General features: G+C 41.2%; 3 protein-coding genes across 13 annotated transcripts in view; 2 read left to right on the top strand and 1 right to left on the bottom strand.

The window, feature by feature from the left end:
* The first annotated feature begins 1287 nt into the window (after nt 1-1287).
* Nucleotides 1288-6449, top strand: LOC104924833 (calcium-binding mitochondrial carrier protein SCaMC-1). Its single transcript, XM_010738299.3, has 10 exons — nt 1288-1500; nt 1740-1866; nt 2013-2100; nt 2353-2464; nt 3315-3473; nt 3557-3709; nt 3808-3915; nt 4016-4183; nt 4370-4520; nt 4835-6449. The coding sequence occupies exons 1-10, from the start codon at nt 1321-1323 to the stop codon at nt 5008-5010; spliced, it is 1422 nt and encodes a 473-aa protein (XP_010736601.1). The 5' UTR covers nt 1288-1320; the 3' UTR covers nt 5011-6449.
* A 1121-nt stretch (nt 6450-7570) lies between these two features.
* prkab2 (protein kinase, AMP-activated, beta 2 non-catalytic subunit) lies at nt 7571-13046 on the top strand. 4 transcript variants are annotated; one of them, XM_010738301.3, is made up of 8 exons: nt 7571-7705; nt 9125-9307; nt 9431-9588; nt 9713-9806; nt 10119-10233; nt 10519-10652; nt 10750-10818; nt 11225-13046. In XM_010738301.3, exons 2-8 carry the CDS (start codon nt 9149-9151, stop codon nt 11300-11302), a joined length of 807 nt encoding a protein of 268 aa, XP_010736603.2. In that variant the 5' UTR covers nt 7571-7705; nt 9125-9148; the 3' UTR covers nt 11303-13046. The 4 variants fall into 4 exon arrangements, with proteins under 4 accessions (XP_010736603.2, XP_019117830.1, XP_019117831.1 ...); XM_019262285.2 differs by having other exon boundaries at nt 7607-7715; nt 11225-12287; XM_019262286.2 differs by lacking the exon at nt 7571-7705 and adding an exon at nt 7767-7916.
* Nucleotides 13047-13574: 528 nt separating this feature from the next.
* Nucleotides 13575-26760, bottom strand: part of LOC104924835 (myomegalin) — a 42678-nt gene continuing 29492 nt past the window's right edge. For 2 of the 8 annotated variants that reach the window (XM_027285014.1, XM_027285007.1), the window contains 23 exons: nt 26144-26348; nt 25898-26014; nt 25514-25779; nt 25216-25424; nt 24916-25033; nt 24675-24792; nt 24506-24560; nt 22516-22763; nt 22323-22427; nt 22058-22219; nt 21629-21889; nt 21363-21494; nt 21149-21265; nt 20870-21059; nt 20660-20781; nt 20208-20444; nt 19984-20085; nt 19577-19797; nt 19349-19492; nt 19089-19227; nt 18363-18409; nt 18075-18129; nt 13575-16381 (listed from right to left, as the gene is read on the bottom strand). In XM_027285014.1, the coding sequence (XP_027140815.1) occupies nt 16251-16381; nt 18075-18129; nt 18363-18409; nt 19089-19227; nt 19349-19492; nt 19577-19797; nt 19984-20085; nt 20208-20444; nt 20660-20781; nt 20870-21059; nt 21149-21265; nt 21363-21494; nt 21629-21889; nt 22058-22219; nt 22323-22427; nt 22516-22763; nt 24506-24560; nt 24675-24792; nt 24916-25033; nt 25216-25424; nt 25514-25779; nt 25898-26014; nt 26144-26348 (3501 nt within the window). In that variant the 3' untranslated portion in view covers nt 13575-16250. The remainder of the gene's footprint in view (nt 16382-18074; nt 18130-18362; nt 18410-19088; nt 19228-19348; nt 19493-19576; nt 19798-19983; nt 20086-20207; nt 20445-20659; nt 20782-20869; nt 21060-21148; nt 21266-21362; nt 21495-21628; nt 21890-22057; nt 22220-22322; nt 22428-22515; nt 22764-24505; nt 24561-24674; nt 24793-24915; nt 25034-25215; nt 25425-25513; nt 25780-25897; nt 26015-26143; nt 26349-26760) is intronic. The other 6 variants (XM_027285009.1, XM_027285008.1, XM_027285012.1 and 3 more) reach the window with 6 other exon arrangements.

The raw sequence follows: 26760 nt of genomic DNA on the forward strand, positions 1-26760 counted from the left end.
GTCAGGCGAATTATTAGAAACACGTGGCTAAAATACCAACAGAATTGTCCTTTCTGTAGTGTCATGTACAGATTATATGAATTAATTAATTATTATTACTGATGTATAAACATGTAAGCAGCATTTTCATTTTGCAGCTTGTTAAGTTTTATCCACTTTATATACTGCTGGGTAATTTGATCTTAAGGTATAACTGTTCATACATTTTCTGATACATAGCATCTGTAGATAAATGTAGCAAAGTTAAAGGCACTTTTCTTTCATTTCACTACTTATATGGATTAATACATCACACCAACTAAAGTAGTGCTTAGTTCACCCAGTGTTGCCTTTAACAGCAACTAACAAGTGCCTTTAAATGGTAGGCTACAAGACTGTGTAACTTAAAGGTCCAGTGTACAGTACAGGATTTAGAGGCACCTAAGTATTCATCTGGATGCAATTTGTATACTCTCCCAGGCCTCACCCTCTCCTTCCATGCATGTAGGAAAAACTCTGGCTGCAAATATCACATAAAAAGGCAAAAGGCCATATCTAGATCAGTGTTTGGTTTGTCTGTTTAGCCCCTGTACAAAAATGGACTCCCTGGAAGAGGACTTCTCTCGTTGTAGATATAAAGGGTCTTATTTTGTCTTATTATACACTAGTAAAAACATAATAATAAATACTTAGAATCGATAGAATAAATATATAGAATAAATGTTCTATCTTACACAGTGGACCTCTAAAATGAATAAATCTATAGTTTTTATTTGAGGGGCTCAGTGTCTGACCCCTGACTCTTCTCCTTGTGCGCCACCCTCTGTTTGAAGAAACACCGCCATCTAGTGGCGAGCAGCGGCGCTGCGCTGTAGGAAATACTACTCCGTGTGTTTCTCTGACACGTCCTGCAAGATGAAGAGATTACGTTTCATCTGTAAAACACATCACGCAACACACGAAACAAGGGTGCTAAAACAGATGAGAAAGTGCACTATTAGAATCACAATCCGGATTATGCATACGGTTTAATCCGGGGATTATTTATCACACCACTTCTTTTTTTTTTACCAGCTTTCCTGCTTTTCCGTAGAAAACAACGAGTTGCTACGTCGCCTTCGTTGCTCCGCCCTCGGTTGCTGCAGTTCCCCCTGAAACACTCCGGAGTACACGTTTGCATGGAGCAGTCTGCAAAACAAAGTAACTATAAAGCCTGATCTTCGTTGTTAACTACGAGCTCATGTATGGATTTTTGCAGGTTTCATGAATAATCTTCAACATGGATTAATAATCACATCCTGACTGCAGGACGACTCGTATTGCTTCCACATTAGCGCTATAATGTATCAGATGTTACGGACGTTTTTACTACCAAATGCTCGGTGCTGGGATGCCGACAGTCAGCGTTCATATCAGGACCTATTCGAGAGGCTTGATACCAATAAAGATGGGAAGGTGGACGTTGCTGAATTACGAGCGGGCCTTAAAGCGATGGGGATATTCCGCCAGGGAGCTGCACAGGTAATCCCGAGAGTCATGGGTGGGTTGTAAGAACATGAGTTTCAGGGCTTGGCCTGTTGGCTTTCGTTTTGCATAAGGTTCCTGAATAGTGTAATTATGTGGCTGCCTGTTTGTTTGTTTGTGTGTTTGTGTTTGTGTGTGTGTGTGTGTGTGTGTGTGTGTGTGTGTGTGTGTGTGTGTGTGTGTGTGGTTCACCCAAGTGAGCAACTGAACCATTAGATTTGATCTCATCTCTGCAGAAAATTGTGTCATCTGGTGACCAAAACAAAGACGGGAGTCTTGACTTCAACGAGTTCTCCAAATATCTGAAAGATCACGAGAAGAAGCTGCGGCTGACATTCAAGAGTCTGGACAGAAACAATGATGGTGAGAGATGAGGGCTGCAGGAGTTTAAAAATACTTGGCCCCAGTGTTCACACATAATGACATTTTACTAGTGAATGTTTACAAAACCACCAGTCAACTGTTTATACTGCAGCATGTTTGACATTTTTTATTTTATGTCTTGTCAGGACGCATTGATGCCTCAGAGATCCAGCAGTCCCTCGCAGAGCTGGGCATGGATGTCAACAGAGAGGATGCACTGAAAATATTACAGAGGTTTGACCTCCACTTCTGTCAGCTGTCACGTGTTCCTATTTACAGACATGTACCTATCCCCTCTGCATTGATTTATTTAGGGTCAGCATTTAAGTCACAAGACGTTTTCTCAACATAAAAGAGGTCAAGGAAGTGCTGTGCATGTTGCTTTCTACTCCTTCTATTTATAATGCGCCTTTATCTGGGTCACATTTGCTTATTACAAGTGAAGTCCATAGTTCATTGGTTAAGATGTTTCCTTTTTTTTCTTAGCATGGACATTGATGGGACCATGATGGTGGACTGGAACGAGTGGAGAGAACACTTCCTGTTACACCCAGCACAGAACCTGGAAGAGATCATACGCTACTGGAAACACTCCTCGGTACGGGATGTATACACACAAACAAACATGCTCTGCAGATGAATACAGGCACAACTGCAGTGAGATAAATCACGTGTGTCGTCTAGCCCTCTTGTGTTGGATATTATGGATTTTCTCTGCAGCCAATATTTTGGCAGCAGCTTTGAAAGACTAGACTGTCCCAACATAATTAGGTCACAGCATGCTCCTCCACCTCTCCTTAGTGCAAATAAAGACGTCATTTACGAGGTATTTGCTCCACCATGAGCAAAATAGTGCCTCTCTTCTGCATCTGAATGTTGCACATTTGTGGTGTCATAAATAACGAAACCAGACTGAACTGCATTCTCATACCATACTCGTGTCACAGTAGTGACTGCAGGGTGCACAGCTAACTACATAAGCCCTGCAGAGTTGCATTAAATTGCCACCGCACCATGTTCAGCACTAATAGACACCTTTTATGCTTTTGGAAAAACATTGGACATGTTTATCTGAAACAGCTAAAGCATGCAAGACGAGGGTTTATTCGGTTCAACGATTATGATTTCACAAGCACTACGAGCTAAAGGACAAGGAGCTCAATTCATTGTTTGTTTGTCAAGAAAACAGTGCATGCAGAGCCTTTTATTTGAACCAGTTTCACTAAATAAACAGTGAAAAAGAGCATGTTACTCTACTAATATGTTCACTGAAACGTTCAAGGTTTTGGAAACGTCCTCTTTACACTGTACAAATAATAATGTGGCAAGTGTTGCTGCATCACTGTGAAAATATACTCCAAAAGGAGAAGTGCTTGTGGCATTTGACTTCCTTTTGAGATATACATTCTCAAAGCCACAATGAATACATTTGTTTATGTAATCACTAGGTGCTGGACATAGGTGACAGTCTTGCCATCCCAGATGAATTCACAGAAGAGGAGAAGAGCTCAGGCGGCTGGTGGAAGCAGCTTTCTGCAGGTGCAGTGGCAGGAGCCGTCTCTCGCACCGGTACTGCCCCTCTGGACAGAATGAAAGTCTTCATGCAGGTGAGGATTATGGACATGTGTCTTCTTTCATTTAATAAATAAATGTGTGTTAAACTGTCCTGCAAATTTTATTTGTACTGTAGGTTCACTCCTCTAAGACAAACAGGATAAGCCTGGTAGGCGGTTTCAAGCAGATGATCATAGAGGGAGGTCTGACTTCTCTGTGGAGGGGGAACGGGATCAATGTTTTAAAGATTGCACCTGAGACTGCAATCAAATTCATGGCATATGAACAAGTAAGCTCTAAACTGCATGCCATTCGTCGCAGTTTTATAACATTACAAATATTTGGAAGTCATGTTTATTTTCTTGCCATTTTGTGTGTTTTCTGTAGTATAAGAAGTTGTTATCGTCAGAAGGCAAGAAGATTGAGACACACAAGAGGTTTATGGCTGGCTCTCTGGCTGGAGCAACAGCACAGACAGCCATCTACCCAATGGAGGTAAAACAGCTATTGTACTGATTGTTGTACTGACTGAAGTCAGATCTTTTCTCACCAAATGTCAAAATGCCACATGTTTTTTGAAATTTCTCTCTTTAAGGTTTTAAAAACTAGACTCACCCTGAGGAAAACTGGCCAGTATTCAGGAATGTTTGATTGTGCCAAGAAGATCCTGAGGAAAGAGGGTGTAAAGGCTTTTTACAAAGGCTACGTTCCAAATTTAGTGGGCATCATTCCCTATGCTGGGATAGACCTCGCTGTTTATGAGGTATGTGGGCTTTGTGGTGTATTCAGCTCCTTTGGTGATATTTCACAACAGAGTGCACTTTGTTAAATTAGCTCATTAGTATGCGTGATTAAACCACTCAATCAGAAAAATCACTTTTTGTATTATGTTAATGTACAGTAGTTTTTTTTCCTAATGCCCTGTCACTTTTTCCCTGCTGTGTCTCAGAGTCTAAAGAATGCCTGGTTGTCATATCACACCAAAGATTCAGCTAACCCTGGAGTTCTGGTGTTGGTGGCCTGCGGGACCATCTCTAGTACCTGTGGCCAGCTGGCCAGCTATCCACTCGCACTTGTGCGCACACGGATGCAGGCACAAGGTAAACTTACATGGCAAATAATTACACAGTTACTAACATCTTTAATGGCAGGCAGGATGTGTATGTGATGACAAAGCTCTTTAAAGGGTATCCCAATATTTTCTGTAAACATACACTTGAATTAGTGGGCTGTGATGAAGACAGACATCCCTGTGTGGTTTACGATATATATATATATATATATATGTATATGTATATGTGATATTGTATAATCAGTAGTTTCATTTCTGCAACTGTTGCCCAGTATAGTTGCCTTACGAATAAGAAGCGTGCTTTAAATGCACCTCCCTCTCTAACTTTCATTTGGTCTCCAGCGTCTCTGGATGCGTCAGACCAGCCCTCCATGACGAGTCTGGTGAAGAAGATTGTAGCCAAAGATGGCTTTTTCGGACTCTACCGGGGCATCCTGCCAAACTTTATGAAAGTCATTCCTGCTGTCAGCATCAGTTATGTGGTTTACGAGTACATGAAGACCGGCTTAGGAATCTAAGCCAGAAAATGATGCTTCAAGTGAATGAAAAACAAAGAATATTTAATGACTAATTGCCTGAAATAACTCCTAAGAAAACAAACAGACACGAAACATACAGAGCATGACTTCCACCAGCTGACACATAAGTTGGTACCCCGCTAAGGACCGTCTGTCAGTAGCTAAGGCGTTTATCAGTTGTAGTGAGCATGCTTTCATTCTTGTCCTCTTATCTTAATTTTTCATTTATACAATGTCTGGACACAAACATACTACTGTACATGGATACATGCATAAAAAGTAGAAAATATAATAGGACACAATGGGTTGTTAAAGTCCTCCTACTGTAACTGTGATCAAGCCAAAATGGTAGCTCAATGGGACTTACTGTTGTGCTTTTTAGTAACAAAATAACTATTTTCTTTAGAGAAAGGTGGAGCTTGTAGCTTCGTACAAGTTACTAGTCTTATTGTGAGCATGAGGAATGAAAAAACAATGCAAAGGGGTAAATGTTAAGTCCACACACTTCAGAGGTAATTCAACACTTTTCTTAGTTGTAAACACCTGAAAGTGACCTCAGCCCCAGTCAGCAGCTGTCAACTAAAATTAACTGGTCCTGAAAAAAATCAATAACTTGTTAACACTGGAATACTGCGTGCGTGTGAAGACACACACTTGTTGTGCAATGTGAAAATCACTAATTCCACTTTCTGTGTTATTTACATGTGCCTTATAGCCACTCGATGTGAACTTTCTGACATCAGCAGATTTTTTGCTTTATACACTGTATTTATGTACTTTATACCTGTTCTCAGTTATGGTTATTTATAGGTTTTGATGATGGTTACTACAAAGTAACACATTGAAATACTTCTGTCTTGTTATTTGTCTTGTATCATATCATTTCAACACACCAAAACCTCCACCCCAAAAACACACACATACACACTCACAACAGGATGCTTTTATGTTGAACATTTTGTTACTTATTCTTCCACATGACCCTGCGATGGGACATCTTTATCTTCCATGTAAGATGACAATCTGCATTTTATCTATCTATCTTAAGTTATATTAATATGGGTGTTAAGAGACTAAAAACGGCCTTGATTTCATTGCTGTTAACCGGAACATGTGGAAACTTCATATGAAGTTTAAAAATGGTCTGTAAGGCTTTCTCAAGAACAATAATTCAGTGACATTAATTGATAGTGGCGATCATTGGTTTGAAGATCACTAAGGGATGTGTTAACAGCTTCACCTAGTGTTTAATAAAGAGAAAACACATGGACCTTTTTCCATGCAAACCTGAGATTTTATTTTCTGGTGTGTGTCAGTTCATTTTAAAGTTTAGTGGGCAGAAATAAATGATAGAGATACTGTGACAAAGCAGACGAGATACAGACACAGTGGACCAATGAAATGATTTCATCACCTTTGTATTTTTGATTTGCTTTGCTGGCTTTGGGATAGAGCAGTGGGTCCCAAATGGGGGTCAGGGTCATGAAACATTACTGGAAAGAAAAAATAGTTGATCTGCTTACAACCTACATGTACAAACAGATGAGGAATCATATGAAGACTCAGTTTGTTTTTAAGGGGTCGTCAGACAAAAAGGTTGTGAACAAGTGGTATAGAGTATTTTGGTTACCATGTCAATTTCAGGTTCTCAAAATTGTTTGAATTTGCTCTGATCCTACAAATGAGTCTAGAAATGTGTGAAGGATTTTTTACTCAAGATCAAGAGAAATATCCACCAAATGAAGATTGCCAAATGAAGATTATATCACAATCCTTGTAACAAAGGGGCTGACTGATTTACTAGCTGGGAAAGTTTGTGCAGTATAATACTACTTATGCAGCCATTTTCATATGATCATATGATATAGTAGGGTCAAATCGGGTGTTTCCAAAGATAATAATGAAGGTTCTGTTACATTTATTGCAGCAGAGACTTTCACCCTTGCACCCTGACACTGTTTGACCTGAATGGAATAGATAGATAGATAGATAGATAGATAGATAGATAGATAGATAGATAGATAGATAGATAGATAGATAGATAGATGACTTTATTAATCCCTGAAGGAAAATTAGGTCGTCATAGCAGTCCAGTATTTCGTGATACATTTTTTTTAAATAATAGAATAAAATACTGAGGTAGAAAAAATAAAATAAAAAATAAAACACAGAATGGGACAAGGACACTTAAAAAACACAAGATAAATATGTAGATAAGGTGCAGTGGCACAATGTAATTGTTAATAAAAGTATAATGGGACCTTAGTTAGTATCATTGGTGACACCTGTGTTTACTATATTATTTCATGTCAAAATGGCTGCTGTGAGAAAGGTGGCATTTAACATCTGGGCACTAAAAAGAATAAAAAATGCTCATTAATATTATAATATTTAGACAGTCAACACAGCACTCCCAAAATACTCTAAAGTCACACAAGTACATTGCTCTGCTGTTGCCAGACAGAATTTAAATGACACATATCCAGTTTACACTGAGTCACGTACATACAGTCACTACTATATAATGTCACCGTGTCTGTATTACACGTGTACACTCCTACAAATATTTACCATGTTAGGCGAATAGGCGATGGGTCCATTTTGTCCTCGCCGCACTCCGTAGCTGGGCCACCATCGCGCTGCAGTTGACAGAAGACGCTGTAAACAAACTTCACGGTAACACCAGCTGGTTTCGGTGAGTTTTGGTGAGTTTTGGCTGCTTTGTCGCTGCTACACGGTGAAGTTTTTTGCGCTGTTGTCATAGCTACTGATGACCGACGTCGTGAATAGGACGAACGGGTTGCTAGGCAGCTAGTTGTAGAACATGACAGCAGGCTAACTGCGAGCGGCTAAAAATATTCTCCTGAGGCGGACACAGCTGACTGTCAGAGGGGAGACCATGGCAGGTTAGAGCTAACGAGCTTAGCTGAACTCACTGCCTTCAAATTATGCTGTATTTGTACCTGTTATTCAGCTAGATTGTGAAATTACAACCTGTTGCTCGTTCAGTAGCGTTAGCTGGTGTATTAACGTGAAGTCTGTTGTGTTGCAGCGAGTCCAGCTTCACAGTTAGACTGGCGACAAGTCTTTTAGCCTCACGGGCCACACTGGGTGCATTTAATGTATGTTAAATATGTGTTAACATCTGTAAATGTGGCACATACTGTGCCTTTTATTCAGTGATAACCTACATACTGGATATTATTGATGTGTTATTTGTAATCTCTTGTCAAGAGCACGTTAAACTTGTTCATTGGTGGGTTTGTTGACATTGTGGTTGCTCCTTATCACCTTTACACGTTTTATAAAAGGTACATGAATGTAACACAAGCCATAGTTTTGTTCAGGCTCAGTCATTTTCACCTGTTTGTAGTTTCTGAATTGCTAGATTACAATAAAATCTGAATTCTTTGTTTTGTACTCAAGCATATAAGAAGATACAAATGGACTCGTACTTGTATTAGTAATTTAAATAGTCTATTGCAACAGCATCCTCAATGACACGCCTTTCAAAAGCTTTAAATACATTTACATACATCCAGAACTCTGCGGCTACATCTGTGACCACATCACCCCGTCCTCCCGAATCCTCCAACATATCCGTGACTGTACTGAGCTACCCACCTTCAAATCCCTGACAAAAATTGCAAAAGAAAAATGCTATCACTGATTTTTGCTCCAAATTACAAACCTTCTGGGGCATCTTTTTTTTTTAAACCAATGTCCCTACATTGCCATCTTCAGGGTCTCTGAGATTCCAAACCTGTGTGCAGAAGAAGCAGACGTTATTGCTTTCTCTTCCCATCTGGCACGTAGGAGGATATTAATGTTGTGAAAGTCATCTGGCTCTTCATTAGCGTCCTCCTGGCTGGGTGACTTAAAGTTCACACTAAGAGAATTTTTGTCTTTATTCTTACTTGGTACAATGTCACAGGATTTACTTTTAATCCCAAGACGTTGTTTACTTTTTAATTATATATATATATATATATTTTTCCCTTTGTTTATTTATTTATTAAATATTGTCCATTTCTGTCATTGTGTTGTGGATGTCTTTGAGTACTTAGAAAGAAAATGTATCATTATTACAAATCTATTTGTCTTTTCTTTTCAGTACCGTTGTAAATAGTGAGGCATTATGGGCAATACAAGTGACCGGGTGGCTGGAGATCGCCATGGAGTCAAGGCCCACCGCTCAGACAGCAGTGGCAGTCAGAAAGACCATGAACCCAGCAGCAAGATGGTGGACAGCACAGATGACCCCAACATCTTCAACACCCATGGGCCAGAGTCCAAGGTACTGCTGCAAATGACAGAAATCTTGTTTATTCTGCAAGAATACCTGATTTCTTTGCTTTTTGTTGGATAGATCTATCATGAGACCAGCTTATAGATGAAATAACAATTAACTGCTTCTCAGGTTTTGGGAGACAAAGAATTCACCCCAGATTTAGATGACTTGGTAAAAACTGGTCCTCAAGCTCGACCCACAGTCATCCGCTGGGCCGGAGGGGGAAAAGAGGTCTACATAGCTGGTTCCTTTAATAACTGGAGCACAAAGATACCACTAAACAAGAGGTAAGAGATTTGTTTTGTGTTCAGGTGCTATACATGTCATTCTTACTCTCACGGTTGAATAAAATTATATCAGTTTATTAGCTCCAGTATTGCATAAATACGCTTTCTTTTATTTTCTCCAAAGCCATAATGACTTCGTAGCGATCCTGGACCTGCCAGAGGGAGAGCACCAGTACAAGTTTTTTGTAGATGGACAGTGGGTCCACGATGCATCAGAGGTACATCAGTTTTTGTTTAAAAGTAGATAGATAGTAGATAGTTGATAGTACAGATTTTTTATTGTACATGGATTATTAATCTCAAACAAATGTTATGAATAAACATCAAAGGAATCTTTAGACGTTTTAAAATACATAATTAAGAAATTTACATTTAAATATCACCTGTTGATGTGCTGATTTGTATTGTCAGTGTTTTTGGTTTCATTGTCATGGAGCACAGAAAAAAAAACATACAGACATCTGCGTTTATAAATAATAATTATGACAACGCTTCATCGTTACCTCTTGGCACATTTGTTTCTCTTGCAGCCAGTTGTAACCAGCCAGCTCGGCACCATCAACAACTTGATCCAGGTGAAGAAGTCAGACTTTGAGGTGTTTGACGCTCTGCAGGTTGACTCTCTCGAGTGCTCAGACACATCAGGTCAGCTCCTGTCCACAATGTTCTTGCACTTTTTTTATACTGTTTTTTGATTTTAATAAACCTGTTAAACAGTTAACAACAATAGGTACCACTTTGTTGTATGTCAATACAGAATCTATAGACAGACGTGGAATCACATTTATTTGAGTAGTCTTAGAAACTGTGCAATCTCACTGCTGATTGGTCAAACATTATTACTTGTTCTGGTAAATTTTGGTGACAGATTGGTCAGTGGTAAAGGTGGGACTTGTCAGTATTGTAATTGGGGCTGTTGTGTGTTTGCAGATCTGTCCAGCTCCCCTCCAGGTCCATATGGGCAGGAGCAGTACATCTTCAGACCTGAGGAGCATTTCAAAGCCCCACCTATACTCCCCCCTCACCTCCTTCAAGTCATTCTCAACAAGGACACCAATATATCCGTCAGTGTCTCCTCCACCTTTACACCTTGATTTGATTTTGTCTTTGTTGTTGTCGGTACTGTGGTTTGTAAGTTTTCCTCTTCCTCTCTCTTTACAGTGTGACCCAGCTCTGCTACCTGAACCCAACCATGTCATGCTAAACCACCTTTACGCTCTCTCGATAAAGGTAGGTAAACACCTGAAATGCTTTTCACCTTTATCCAGATGTGACTGGCACCTCATGAAATATCATACTCATAGAGGATAGTACATTATGGGAGAGCACCCACACCCCCCCTAGATTTCCCAATTTGGTGGAGGTGTTTTGAATCTCCGTCAGCATTGAGTCAGTAAATCTGATTGTTCAGACATCAGACAGCTAATGTGTCTTAATCTGTGCTAAATATGCCAATAATGCAGTAAGACACCTTTAGTGGCAAGATATATTTTTCTATGATTATTGAAAATCATATTTTCATTATTTCCGGTCACTCTGTGTGGATCAGCCGTCAGTTTCATAAATTTAAGCATCTCCGTGAGTTTGGAGCCTGCTAATGGCAGCTTGCCTTCATTTTGTGTTTGTGTCTGTGTAGGATGGAGTGATGGTGCTAAGTGCGACTCACAGGTACAAGAAGAAATACGTCACCTCTCTGCTTTACAAGCCCATCTAAGCCTCGACTTCTACACAGTGCTTTTTAGAGAGCAGCATGTTTGCATTCTGCTGATTAATCTTTTTTTTTTTTTTTGGTATCATCACGTTTAGCCAAATCTTGCACTGAAACAAGTTTACAGGCGAGCTAAAAGGCCAGTGGCTGTTACTGTGGCTTGGTTTTTTCAAAGGTTGCACTTCTGTCTACATAGGGCTCTGAACAAAAGTAGTGAAGTGTGAGTGGAAGGTGTCGGAAGGAGATGAGACCCATACTTTTTTTTCTTCTTCTTTTTTTTAAACCTGTGACATCTGCAGACAGATAAGAGACTAACTAATTCACTGTGTGTATTCAAGTGTTTGCTGCACCCTGTGAATATATGCATGTCTGTGTGGAAAACATAATTCTCTCTTGAAAGTGACTGATGTGGATCAACGGTTTGATGTTTTGTGTCATCATGTCCTTTAACTGGTTGAATTAAGTTTTTAACTAATTGACGTGACGACATTAATAGTAAGAGCGTGCAGAATAAGATAATGACTTAACCTGGCCTAAAGTTAGAGAGCAGCAGACTTAGCATTGCTTGAACATGAAGTGCAATAACCTGCCGTGAAAGAGAATCAAGACGGACTCACAAACATGAGGCAGCAGTTAACAACATCTTATTTTGTCAGTAAGTATATGTTACGTTGAATTTCTCACAGTTCAGCCATTATTCAGTGGAATCCACAACATAGACTAAACAAGTCCAAGATTGCAGTTTTGTTAATGAAATGGTCACGAAAGATGGAGTGCTTGTATGTTTCAGTCCACTCCCCAGAAGGGGGAAGGTGGTTAAAGGTCTATGTTTCATTCTGCTGTTGCCTTTATCTTGAATTTTGTGAGCACTTTAGCGTCCTGTGAGCAGGAGTTTTGATATAAGCTTTTAACTATGCAGCAGACAACTCTTGTACTGTAACTTCTCTAGGCTATAGAACCCAATTGTGCTTTTCTTTTCTTTCTTTTTTTTTTTTTTTTAAATATGATGAACTTGCAGTGCTTTAAATATGTGTGTGTATCTATATTGAGTTCTATTTATCAAATAAGAATGTTCTGTTACATGTACAATGATACACAAAAGGCTCGTACACCCAAACAGTTTCAACTTGCTGCTTTGCATGTCTTGAATGTCTGCAACTTGTGAGGATGTGACACATTTACTGAGTGTGGTATCCATTCAGAAGCAGATCGACCGCACACACCTCAAGATGTGATCGGAGGCACATTTTCAGATTAATGTAATGAATTTACAGGGCTATGAGGATACATAGTTACATTAAATTGTACAAAGTTTGCTCATGTGTGTTATTTACAGTATAAACATTTAACATAATCTGTTTTTTGAGGTATGGTGTGTCTTTGAAAGTTATTTTTGTGCTGTTTAAGTGTCTGTACGGTGCAATATAAACCCACAGTTGATACACTCTACAGACTGATAAAAGGGGCTTTCATAATACCTGTTGGTGTTCAACTAGATGTGCTGAAAGTACTTCGTGAATGTCAAGCCTAGCCATTATGTTTTGTCCAAAGAGTTTTTAAGACATACAGATATAATAAGGGAGAATGGACAAAGTGTGTGTACGCCACGTGGTGTTTTATGGTTTAAATCAAAACTTGAATTTTACAACGGTTTCATGAATGTTTTAAAATGCTTTGCAGAACCAGTGTGATGATTCACTGTACAAGGTTTTACTTGTTTGCAAATAAAGAGAGGACACACTCGTCCTAATTCTTGTCTTTGTCTGGGTTTTTTTCTTTCTGTCTTTTGTAAGAAGCCTGTGTTTTGTATTCAGGGTGAAAGACTTGTATGTTCTTTGTTAAATTCAGTTTAGTCTATTAAACCCATACACATATGATAGTATATGTTTTTATCTTGATGCTTGTATATGTTGTTGGACATTTTGTTTGGAGTAACAATATTTTATTTAAACATTTTTAATAGCTGATAAATTGAATAAAATTTCCAGATTTTGTCATGCAAGTAGCTGATTTTCACTATAGACACTCATGGTTTCTATGAATCATTTCTCTTTACTTTTCTTTCTATCACATTTACTAATACAGTTTTTTAAAGAGGAACCATGCTACAGTGATGTAGATGTGGACTCATGGGTGCAGCAGTACATTGTGACATCACTCGGGTGTGGCCAGAGGTGCAACAGCCTGGTGTTAAGTTACTCTTTAATGAAACCAAGTTACAAACTAACGCTAACTAGGATCCAAATATCAACAACACATTCAAGAAAAGGAAACCACACAAGCTTTTCAAGTGTTTTATTCATTCTTTTCCAAAATCTTTCATTGATAATACTTTTGCCAACACAGCACACTGTTAACTGTCATCAGAGACAGGATCCATATGAGTCCTGTATCGGCGTTCTAGTTCATTATGCACAAACTCGGAAAAAAGCTGCTTTCCAATCACATAAAAGCTGCACCAATCAAATAGCGCTATATACATACGCAACTCAGGACCAACAATACATTGTTTCAAACAGCTGTTTGATTCCCTTCTTAACAACAATAGCAAAAAGGCTTTGTTTACGCTCTAACAAGGTGCTTTATTCACAATCTTTCCAGTCATTGGCTTTTGCTTTTTTTTTTACAGTAGACAATTCTTCAAAACTTTTCCCTTTAACTTTAATTTCAAAAGGTAATATCAAACTATTCACCTCTATTGAAATACTTGGCAACTTTTGTCTTTTTCTAAAGACTTGAGCGCAAACAAAACCTAATTTGGCAAATCTCAGGTAGACAAGCGCTAGTTCAAGGCCATTTCTACCACCGAGAGCAGATTGAAGCTCTCAAGCTAAATTTAAAGGCAAGCGAAGCAACATTAATCAGAGCTTTGTTATAGGTGAACGATACTGTGATCAGAGACTTAGATATCATGAAGGCATAGTTTGTAATTTCTTATCAGACACAGCCTATGTGACTACTTGATTCAAAGTGACATAATCCTCTAACATACACTGCATATAAATCATACATCGCAGGAGGTGAATGTAGCAAACATACTCGTAACACAATGATGTTTAACATCAAAATAAAATATATAGAGCTATTGCACAGCTACCCAGAAAATCAACTTTGCAAAAAGCAAATGTTGGATGTTTTTTCTCACACACATGCACACACACACACTCTCACAAAAGTCAAATTCATACAGGAAAGGCAGCATATTTACAGCTTCAAATGGCAAATGTACAGCAAGAAAACACACCAAACTAAATGTTGAACTGATTGTAAGTGAGTGAATTAAAGAACAATGATCCCACCAGTAGCCTGCCAAAGTTTGCATCATCTATTGCCATTGCCATGGGAATGTTAAGACGGCCTGAACCAAGAGACATAACATAAAGACAATAGCATATGGCCATGAGGGAAAAATCCACTCTAATGAGTTTTGGTCCAAAAAAGGAGCTAATTTCCATCTCACAATTCGAAATAAACTGTCTAACGGTTACCATCTCTGTGGTTCTAGAGGCCCTCAGAAGAAAAGACACCTCGGTATACCCATCGGTCTTATCAGACCTGGGTTTGTCATTCGCATGGATAAGGCAAGTCAAAGTGACAGTGAAGAGTTCAAAGTTCAAAGTTTGGCAAGTATTGGCAATCCTCTGTTCCATAGCTTTTTTTTTACCATATACAATCTCTGTCATGCATCAACACTCCAAAAACGCACAATCGTAACACTGATTGTGTCCTAACTTTATTATGTGAGTGTGACTAATAATCCAGTGTCAAGCAAAGAAATAATAATAACTCGGTGCAGCATGATCATTCAAGAAACAAAATCATTATTGCACATGCTCGTATGAGAACTCCTACAGAGGAGCTTGAATACGCGTTTAGCCTGGTTCCATTTGAGCACTTTAACCTCTTTTCTTTACATATCTTAATGTAAATCCCGCTTAGAAATCATAACCAATTAGATTGATCAAAGCCTTGAGCTTAACCTTAGCTGTAACCGATTTATTCAGTACTTCAAATTCTGTAGATCGATGCCAAAAAAGCACTAAAAGAGGAGATCTGTGACTAAAATGGAACTTCTCTGGCTCTTGTTCTGCTATTCATAACCCTTGGCTGAAGGCAGACATACCATTCATAAGCTTCCTCCACAAATACGTATAATAGCTAGTACATGACTACTTAGAAGAGATCACCTATTTCCTCTACATTCCTCCACTGTGATACATTGTGGGTGTCACTGTTCTTTGCATTGCATTTGCAAAAAAATCTTGTTAATAAAAGTGCCACAAGAAGTAAACTTGCATTTCTGTGGCAGTCAAAGTTGAGGATGTTTTGTCTTTGAGTGAGCCGTTTTTTGACCACACATACTGTATATACGTACAGTAATGTGTGTACATGTGTGCAGAATTCCTCTCACAAGCCACGATTAAACATGCATGAACATTTATTCTGTCCACAAGCTGTCTGGCTCTCAGGAGAAGATGCTCTTAGAGACTGACAACCACTAAGACCAAAATGCCTTCATGAAAACACACCTGATCAGTGTCTAGGAGCATCTTCAACCAGCTCCATCAGTAGGACGCACATCACCGAAACCACCAGGCACATTTCAAACCCTTTCTTCTGTCACACACACGACAAGGCAAACTGCTGACTGTATCACTCAAAGACAAAAAACACAATAAATGTGGTGGGAGGGGGTAGAGAGTGACAGGAAATTGGTGAGTGGGCGGAGGGAGTTTCGTAAGGCTCATGGTGCAGATTATACTGTGCACATGTTGCCTGGAGGAGGGACGGATGGAAGCACTCTCAAGGCTGGACGGAGGTAAAGGCGGAGGGCGAGTGGGACAGGAAAGGCTGGTGTGGAGGGCTGGAAAGGAGAATGGGGTGGGGTGGTGTATCTTGGCTGTTTCAGCATAGAGGTCAGAGGTGGTGGCGTTGAGGCTGGTTCTTTAAAAGTCTAAAGCAGGCATTCGCTGCTGCGCTTCCTCGCTGTTGGACGTTGATTGGCTCCAGCTCCGGAAGCAGCGCTGGTCTTCAGGAAACTGCGATCAACAGGCCGCTCTCTGGCAGCACCTCCTGGGTCCTCAGCTAGTTTAGGAGTAAAGGAAACAAGATGCAAGTTATTCAACAATCCTTATACAGGAAGATAAAACTGACAGGTGCTGGCGAGGTGAAATGTTAAAGGGGCACTTATTCACAACTTTCTTGTCAAGAGTTAGAAGAGAAAAGAATGATACTCTCATGATTGTACACAAATACGAAGGTAGAGCCAGGATATTATTATCTAAGAAATCCACCTAATATCATCTCCTAAGCTCACCAACTGAGACTTAACACTCTTGTTTGTTTGATCTGTACAAACAAGTGTAAAAATGACAAGTTATGGGAAAGTTAGATGCTCAATTATTTCTTTTTCGGATGCAGTAATTCCAAAATGAATTAGTGAGTGCAGGTAGGTGTGGCTTGTAACCTTCATACAGAGCCAGGCTAGTCTTTTCTCCCTGTTTCCAGTTTTTATGCTATGCCAGACTAACTGTCTCCGCTGGTAGCTTTAAATTTATCATACAAACATGAGAATGGTATCAATCTTCTCATCTACCTTGTGGCAAGAAATAAATATAATTTAAATAATAGAATAATTTTTTCCCCCTAAAAATATTAAACTATTCCTTAAAAAACACCTCAGCAAGAAGTAGTTTGCTGTGCGTAATGTTAGTTGTAATAAAACTCAACTAAAATACAACTGTTTGCAGATGAAAGCTGAGCGAGTGATTACAGAATAAGCAATGGTGTTACTCAAATCCTCTGTCCTTTATTCTCATACACACACACACACACACACACACACACACACACACACACACTTGCTGTATTTCGTCTACGTGCTGCGTGTCTGGTGGTGTAAATAAATCTGGGTGTTTATGACACCACTCCATCCTGAGATTGAAGGGCAACAGTAAAACTTTTTTTTTTTTTTTCAGCTGTCACATGTTTCTGTGTGTACATCCTTTAGCAACACCGTGACAGCATACACACAGAATGGAAACTATGCAGAGTGCATTTATTTTGGCGATAACTATGGGGGCCCTGAGCTAAAAATAGATTCAACCTTAATACAGGGTACATGTAGAAGTAAACAACACTTTAGTGCAGTGGTGGCTTAGTGAATGGGTGTGTGTGCAATTTGGTGTCAGTGTTGTGGGGTCAGGAACAACTCACAACTTTTTAAAACCTCTATTCATCCTAAAATAATACACTTATTTACAATAGCTGTGTAGCTGTAGTGGGATTTTAAGATCACCATGTAAGGTGAATAACCATGTAGAAAACAAGGTGACCACACACACATCTCCTTTTAGCCTCGTTTAATCACTTTATCTAGACTGAGAGTGGTATCATACAGTCATTTATGGAGTTGTGCGTGTGTGGTCAGCTTGTTTTCTACTCAGGACAAGAGTTTTTGCATGACATCACCTCCATTATCTCCCATGTTTTCTCTCTAATAAAGCCGAAATGTCATAAAACTCTAAAAATAAAGTGAATTACACCAGGATGGAGCCCGCTGTGACACAAGATGGTAAAGCAGTGATGGCAGCACGGTTAGAAAAAGCAAATCCACACGGAGGTAAAAGTTGCCCCAGACCACAGGCTCATCATAACATTTACTTTTACACCTGCAGTTTAAACCAGCAGGACTAAAGTGCTACAGTGAGGCGATTAAAATACAGCGTCTGGGACAACGTCTACCTATTTGCAAGATCACAAGGTGTCAGACGATTACCAGCATAAGGAGAGCAAGAGGAGGAGCTTAGAGAAGAAAGTCTCAGCTCATTCTTCTGGGGGGTTTAAAGGAGGAGAGGAGAGGTGAGGAGAGACAAATGCAGGACGAAAGAACAAGTGAAAGTGATGAATTTACATTGTAAATACTAAAGATAAGGACACCGGGGGACATCACAACATACAATAACATACAATACTGATGCACATAATACTGAATAATGAATCTGTGGAGTGTGTGCACACAGATAGTCTACATTATCCAGGACAAATTAAGCTGAAGAAAGCTTACCTCTAAATTCGTCCTTGCTTTCTTCAGCACATCACGAGTCCTCGACACTGCAGAAAACAAGAAAGAAAAAAAAATCTCTTTTGTTCTTACAAACGCACACTGATGATACATTCTTATCAACACTGTACATAGAGCTACATAATGTACAATAACAAGCAAATCGCAGAAGTTAAAATAACACATTTCCTTTCAGGGCTGGGATAAATCACATAGTTTATTGTTTCTGTCCAAACCCAAACCTGGAATTTCTCGGCTCTTCCATGAAGGGACATGCAATGCTGTCTGCTGAGACGCTTTCTCACTTCCTCTTCTCATACCTTATTAAGTCTTTTGTTTTACACTCATCCTTCCGACTTTTTTTTTCTTTTACACTCTGGACCCCATGGTTTAATTAGTTGTTAAAAAAACACAAACGCCATCTGCCTCTAGCTGCAGATTTGTGGTGCTTTGTGTTTGCGTTGTGCTGCTCTACGACAATATGCGACAATATGAAAATCTGATTAACTGGAGGGCTGATTCTTCATTGTTCGTTGACCCTATATTCACCTTCACTCAACCCTTTTGCACTTCATGCTGCGGCAAAGGTGCTCACACAGTCTGCGCCCTCAAGAACAACTGATTTCAGTCGTTGAACTTTTTTTAAGATATTGAAATAGGACCTTGAGTCATTCTCCTGACCTTCCCCCTCTTTCTTTCACACGCACACAAATGCTTAGAAACACTTACACTGATTGACGATGAAGTGCTCCATGCTCTCCTTGGTGCGGCTGGTGCTCCTCAGTCTTTGAATCGTCCCTTTAAGAACCTCTTCTTGCTCAGATATACGGAGTTTCAGGGACAAGATCTCCTCCTGCATACACTGCTCCTACACGCACACACAATGTGACATTTGTTACTGAATCTTGACTTTCTGCTTGCTTACTAAATATGTTTGTGGGTCTGGTGATATTCAGACCAGTTATAAAATATCATAATGTTTCCCAAACCTTCTTGAGGTTTTGCATGGAGGGATCAGTGCTGGGCAGAGCTGCTCTCCAGAACATCTTCAGCAGAGACATCGCCTCCTCCAGGATCTGCCTCAGAGTTTTGGTGTTGGACAGCAGACTTTTCACACATCCATAATCCAGGACCTGCATGCAAAGCTCAGTTAAGCACTTGCATGCTCTACAGTCATTAATTTAATGATTTGTTGTCATTATCTTTTTGGCTCTCACCAGCTCACTGCTCTGTTTCTGGTTGCCATCCAGCAGCGATGGGCCGAGGCAGGCCTGCAGGGTGGACTCCATGCGCTGGACAAGGCTCCGGCCCTCTAGGACCTGCTGCTGAAGAGCACTGAAGTCATCCACATGACCGATGGCATGGCGACCGTTGCGGTTTGCAAACGAACCGTCAGGAGCCTCCCCCTCCAGCTCAGAGTGAGGGTCAAGTGTGTCTGCTGGAGATAAGAGAGTTAAAATGTATTTTGGAAGAACTATGAGTGACATCATTGTATTTTTTTATAATGCAAGGCACATTAGTTATTATTGTTATTATTGTTACAGAGCAATGTAATCTCTTTCTAATCAGTCCACAAGTTAAAGACAGATTAAGCTGCAGTCATGCAGTGCAGTTAAAGTCACACCATTGGCAGTACTATGGCTGTCGTCCAAGTCTGAGTAGGGAGGACCGGGAGATCCACAGTTAAACAGACCAATGTCCCTGACAGGTGGAGATGGAGCTGGGTCTGTGGAGCACACAGATACACAGGCTTGGGCACACAGCAAACCACGCCACAGCACACTAAGCCTCACAAACATTTTGTGTAGCAATATGTCAAGCAGTTCAACCGAGAGGCGTCCGTCTCACCGTGCAGCAGCTGTCGTCTGTAGAAGTTTTCCCTCTGGGGGCTGGCAGTGAGGGCAGAGAGGGAGGGAGTCCGAGGAGAGCCTCCACCCAGCTTCTGCTCGAGCTGCTTGTGGAGCTCGAGTTGTTTGAGGGCGCTGTTCTCCTGGACGCTGTTTTGCAGCTGAGCTCGCAGACTCCTCACCTCCCCGAGCAGTTCCCCAAGCTCCACCGGTAAACCTGGGAGCTCACACAGGTAGCCTTAAAACAAAATACACAATCACCAGAGAGTCTGATGAGTCTTTGGGGCTTGGAGGGTTTCATTGCAGCACAGCAATACAAAAAAAAACGTCTGAGCAATCTATTTTTGCTTTTAGGCTTCATATCAGTGTCCACTCTACCATGGTGCAATTCTTTGTACTGTCACCAGATGGCACCAAAGTACATGATAGCTAGTGTACAATGAAATGACTGACCTTTGTTGGCCTTTGTGCTGGAACACACTCGATCATACACCTGGAGCTCACTCTGCAGGGAGTGGATGAGGTCTCTGCTCTCACATAGCTGCTGCTGCAGTAGAGACACCTCGTGTTGGAGCCTGAGGATACATAGATACAGTACATCATGATGAAAGACCAGGCAGAGAGGCACAACGTATATCCAGGAATGACTAAAAACACACCAACCTGTTGGTTTTCTCCTGACTGGCCTGCCGTTCCTGCCTTAATATGTGTATCTGCTGTCCCTGCTCCTGACTGTGAGCCTGAAGTCGTCTTAGCTCCTCTTTCCACTGCTCTGCCTCTAGCTCGGCTTGTTTCAGGCGGGCACGTGCTGTAAACACCGCCTCCCGCAACTGCACCACCTCCTCACATGAGTCTGGCGGAAGAGGAGGAGAGACCAGATGAGTTAACATGAATCAAAGAATCAAAATCATCAAAACTTTAAATGGCTTTCGGATGAAGCACCTGTGCTGGCCTGTAGACGCGACTGTAGACCCAGGTTCTCCTCCTTCAGGACTCTGATCTCATTGGACAGCTGAGTGACTGTGTCCAGTCCTTGAATGTAGATGTTTGTTGGTGCCCCTGGACGAAAAAAAAAGTTATTTTATGTGGTTCTTTGAGACAAAGAAGTGACAGTTTGCACTGTTGGTGTTACTAAAGTGAATGAGGGCTAGAGTACCTCCATCACGCCCAGTGGTGGCCAGTCTTTCTTCCAGCTGCTGTCGTAGCCTCTCATTGGTCCTAATGGACTCCTCCAGACGCTGACGGAGGCACCTCACCTCCCGCAGGTGCTCCTCTATCAAATTTGCCCCTAGAGACAGACAACATAACATTCATATTGTAATAATCATTGCCTGCTAAAATGTATTTTAAAGAAGAGGGTGTGAACGCAGCCTTTTGAGCTCATCATGAAGCTTTTTTTTTTTTATCACTATAGAGTCAAACCTGCATGGCCGCTTCCTTGCTGGTGTGCCGGGGATCCAGAAAAGCTTCCAACCGGCTGAACCATGTTCTCCATGTCCCACAGCGTCCCTCCTGTCACTAGACCTGAGTCAGACTTCAGCGAGTGGCTTTCGGGAATGCCACCCAGCTGATACTGTTGAAAGGCATGATGGGATAGCTGGCTGTAGCTGGATGAGAGGTCGTGTTGGTTATGGGCACCAGGTGAGAGAGGGAACAGAGCCTTGTCATGGGGGACTGCGAAACCTGTCACCACACACACAAAAGAGGGAAGAAGTGTGTGAAACATGACACGCACAATAGAAGAATCGAATCCGATCATTTCAAACACAGGAAATATTATGAAAGTTTTTTATTTAAACTTCATAAATTAATTTCACACATGGCAGACACAAACACCCCCTGGCCCCTCACCCCTGTTGTGCTCATTCATCTGTTTGTACAGCGTGTCCAGCTCTGGGCGAACAGCGATCACAGACAGGGCCCTGGGCCGGGGGTCAGAAGTGACTTCCATACCCCAGACGTCAGGGCCAGAGGGGACAGAGAGGGAGAAGGAGACAGGCTCCCTGAAAAGGGCTGGAGGAGAATGACAGGAAGTGACAGGTACAGAACATGAAGGAGGAGGAGGAACAGAAAATGTGGGTACTTTGCAAGTCATAGCCAGCTGTGAGTCCCATACCTCTGGAGGACTGATTGGTCAAACCCACAGGGGCTGAGCAAAGCATGTTGGGACAGCTGCTGGAGGACTTGAGGAAGCCATGAGGAGGAGGGATAGATGGACGGACTAAAGGAGGGGCATGGAAAGAAAGAAAGAATAGAAGAGGCATTTCACAGACAGGAGAGGTGAACAAGCAATTAAACTTTAACAATACCGTCTGGTTCTGATCCGTGTCCTGGCTGCCGCAGATGGTGCTCCTCCTGATATTCTCTGGCATCTAAATCGGAGCACAGCTCCAAGTCTTCATTGGTTCTGTACTCATCGGACACCAGCGAGGTCCTGTCTGATTGATCGGTGGTCTCAGAAAGAGCATGGCAACTGGACGGTGTCTCTGGACGCTGCTGCAGCTTGGTGTGGAGTGACTCGATGATTTTATCTTTCTGCTGAAGCTCCTTACTCAGCCTACATGTGCACATAAGAGAATCAGCCATTACATTCTGAACTGATAGATATTAAAGACAAAATCAGAAAATAATGGACAGAAAGCATATCATTATCCATGACTTGCAGAAGATACAACAAAAAGAGAAGTGTGTAACACTGCAATGATTATTTGATGAATCAATTAGTCATCTAAAGAAAACTATTGATGAAAAAAATATTGTTGTAGTCATTATTTAAGAAAAAACAGTTCTGGATTTTTGGTCCAACAAAACAAGACATTTGTGGACATCACCCTGGGCTGTTGGCTTTCACTATTTCTTGACATTTTATGCACAAAAAGATTGATTGAGTTAGGATAATTGAATTATTAATTGATAATGAAAATAATTGTGTTGCAGCTCTAAGAGCAGAAAGAAAGTAAGACAGCTACCATTTCTGCTATTAAAACAAATATATTATCTATTTCATCCATGTTGCGAGATATAAATCGTTAAGTATATTAAACATTTATAAATCTTTGGTTTTAATAATTGTTGTGATGATTTCATGCCAATCACATAGGTGAATCAAACTGCTGTGTATGTGAAGTAGCTGCATGTGTATTCCTCTTACTGTTTCAGCTGCCGAAGCATGAACTCCCTGTCTCTCTCCAACAGCATCCTAAAAAAAGCTGTCTCTCTTGCCTGGCCTTGACGCACAGAAAATGAAAACAGAGACTCCCTGTATATGGAGCTGTTCTTTGAAATCATACACTTCCACAGAGGAGCCATCACACAAGTCAAGTTGTGTCAGGTTCAGAAAAAAAGACCAAGACCAAGTCCTTGATGCACTACAGCCTGAGCTGGGTAAGCCGTGTCTGTCAAGATCCAGCAAAAAAAAAAAAAAAACTTTGGCGTCTTCTTATTCTCTGCTCTTTGCAAAGAATTCCTTCTGACTGTCTTCTAAATAATATTAAGTTTTCACAAATTAAAAACCTCCCCAGTAAGTAGTTATAGATGCTGTTGCACACGCATAAATAAGTGACAGAAACCGTCTTTCTCCAGTAAAAGAGTCACAGTCACAGTCACACCAAGCCTCTTATACCCAGCTGGTGTGACACCTGTGAATCTATCCAACTAAAGCAACTTAAGAGTAAAAGCTCCATGCTGTGTGTGGATTAACAGCAACCTTCTGTCTCCTGTCCACCATAAGGAGCCATGTGGACAGCTCCTCACCAAGTCGCAGCATGTCACATGACAGTAAACTAATCACTAGGACACTTTGTTAAGTAAGCTAATGACTTCAAGGGAGGTCCACTGGCCTCAATGCTGCAGGTGGTATTATAAACCGTTGCTGCAAAGTCTAAGATGTTAAGATTTGATATAAGAACCTAACAAACTATCAAGTAGGCTAAAAACAAACATGTAAAACTAAGTGGAATTTAATGATTTGTGGTTTAATCATTCAGTTGTGGGTCCATGCCCCGATTTCTCAGATTTAAGGCAATGGTAAAGGCTCCCTGGTCATGCATATTTGCATGTCTGTGTATGTAAATGTATGCATGTGCTGATATTAAACTGTTTATGGCTGTATATTCCCCACATGGCTCTTTACTGTCAAGCAGCCAGCTACAGTGCATATGCATATCTAATCTTTTAAATGATTTAAGGAGATTAAAGGTGCATATACTATTCAGGTCCACTTTAAGTTTAAACATGGTTAAAATGTTGTGTTTCACACGTACACACACACACGTATACTGTATAATCAAGCTGACTTACCGTAGGGCAAGCAGCTCATGGCCTGCCTTGTCATCATGGCTCTCTGCACGGTCACCTACAGACAAGAGCGTAGGAGACTTTACAAAAAGACTCTTTGGGCATAAAAGGACCACAAGAATGTGAAATATGAGCTGTTTTCAGCAAGATAGAGGACATGTGAAGTTCTTACGTCCACTGATCTTGGTGACCACTCTTTGTGCCAGGGCAGTGTTCTGTGCCAGCTGCTCTCTAAAGCTTTGACCCATGTAGTAATCAATATCATTGGCACGCAGTAGCTCCTCAAAGGCCTTTAAGTTGTACAAGAATATAAACAAGAAAACTTAACACTCCTCTGGTTCATATAATATTTAAAAAACTGATCAAATGTAGTTCAAGGACTGATTTAATTAGTGCAGGAGGGTTCATAGTACCTTGGTGGTATCACCCAGGTTCTGGGTGAGGATATGGCAGACTCCTTGCCCCTCTCTCATCCTCTGCCTCAGGTGAGACAGCTCACGTGCTTGTGTCTGGATCAGAGAGTTGTACTTCCTGTGAATGGAAGAAAATCTGTTCATATGACTTTATCATTCTCATGTGCATCTGTTAACTGATTATAGATAAAATAATGGTGCCTTAGGATAAACAGAGATCATAAGGGAACCAGGAGGAACTGCTAGGCTCCCATTTTTCCTCTATCTAGTACTATTGCAGCTCTGTCTCTGTCTACTCACCCAGGCCAAGTGGCACATTTGCCCTCCTCTCCTTTGCCCTCCAGTCTGGAGCTCTTCAGTTGCGCCTCCAGTGACGCCACTCGTTCCATCAGTTCTTGCAGTTCCCTGCTGGGCTTGGACCCAGAGCGAATCCCTTGTGTATCAGACATCCAGCCTTCATCCTCCTCCACACCGCTCGGGGCCGGTGATGTCTCGAAGGCCCAGTTTACCTAAAAGGTGAGCAAAAAAAGGAAATTATTATGAATCTAAAAATGGACTTTAAAGACCAGTCAGTAATGTAGAGTTAATGTTACAGCACCTTGCGCGGGGTGCGCTCCAGGCTGGAGGCGTAGTCGCTGGTGGTAGACAGGGAGCGTACACGCAGCTGCAGCCCGCGGATCACCTTGTGACAGCGAGTCAGCTGTGAGCGGAGATCCTGGACCAGATGCTGGAGAGAAGCTGATTCAGCTCCCATTTCATAAGCGACACTTTTACTGCTGCAGTTACCAGCATACCAGCTACCGCCCACAGCCTCATAGTCCTGTTGATGGGACAGTGACGTGCACATCTCCAGGTCATCAAACTCTGAAGGAGTGACAGATAAAGGGAACAAATTAATACAGGATTATTTAGGTTTTTTTTTTTTTACTGGTGAGGAAATAAATAGGGCTGATATTTGAGAGAAGTTTGGTGTGTTTGTTACCTGGACTGCTCGCGTCTTCTCTCTCAGCTTCGTTCTCGCTGCGACCACAAGTCTCATAACCCAGATCCTGGAGATCCACCTGCACCTGCTTACTGGCCTGCTGGACTGATGTCTCCGCTGCAGAGACACGAGGAGGACAATACTTAAATCTTGCATGCTAATAAGTTTTTTGAGCACTGTTTAGTTTTTATATGTGTCTAATAACATGTTTGCATTCCTTCATACATGTTTTTGAGAGTGACTCACTGAGCAGGTCTCTGTAGTCCTTCAGTTGTTCAGCCTGAGCGTGGACCGTGGCCTCAGACACCATCAGCCTTTCCTGCAGCTCTCTGTTCTCCTGGTGGCTCAGAGCCAGATCGGAGCTCAGACGGGCCGCCTGCTCACGGAGACCCTCGTCTATATCCTGCCAGAGTTCTTCCATCTCGCTGCTGCCACCAGCAGGCTCCACCTCCTGCAACAGCAAAGTGAAGACTCCATTACTCATATAAACAACCACGGGACTAAAAAAGAACAAAACACCCATACACAGAGAGAGTAGACAGAGGGAGAAAAGGAGGGCAGGGCCCGGAGGAAAAGCTGCTCCAGAACAGTTTGCTAAAATCTGTTTCCCAACAGAGGAGGAACGTAACAAAGTACGTTTTGTCACCTATATTTATGTGTTGTTTTAATCACCATATAAGGCAAAAGGTAGTGAAAGAAGAATGTTATGTGTATCACTTTTCAACAGACTATAACAGAGGTTAATGCAATTGTAGGTTCAAGAGGTTGTGATACTGTTGTACTGAATCATATTTCAAGTACCTTCATTTGAAAACACAGATATAATATAAGATGAGTTGAAGGAGAAAATCTTCAAAGTAAAT

The sequence above is a fragment of the Larimichthys crocea genome, chromosome XII (genome assembly GCF_000972845.2).
Source record: "Larimichthys crocea isolate SSNF chromosome XII, L_crocea_2.0, whole genome shotgun sequence".
In the NCBI taxonomy this organism is placed as follows: Eukaryota; Metazoa; Chordata; class Actinopteri; family Sciaenidae; genus Larimichthys; species Larimichthys crocea.

Coding starts and splice junctions, on each gene's coding strand:
- LOC104924833 (XM_010738299.3), top strand. CDS start 1,321: ATGTATCAGATGTTACGGACGTTTTTACTACCAAATGCTCGGTGCTGG. Junction 1,867..2,012: donor TCTGGACAGAAACAATGATG/GTGAGAGATGAG, acceptor ATGTCTTGTCAG/GACGCATTGATGCCTCAGAG. Junction 2,465..3,314: donor GCTACTGGAAACACTCCTCG/GTACGGGATGTA, acceptor TGTAATCACTAG/GTGCTGGACATAGGTGACAG.
- prkab2 (XM_010738301.3), top strand. CDS start 9,149: ATGGGCAATACAAGTGACCGGGTGGCTGGAGATCGCCATGGAGTCAAG. Junction 9,589..9,712: donor AAGATACCACTAAACAAGAG/GTAAGAGATTTG, acceptor TTTTCTCCAAAG/CCATAATGACTTCGTAGCGA. Junction 10,653..10,749: donor ACAAGGACACCAATATATCC/GTCAGTGTCTCC, acceptor CTCTCTTTACAG/TGTGACCCAGCTCTGCTACC.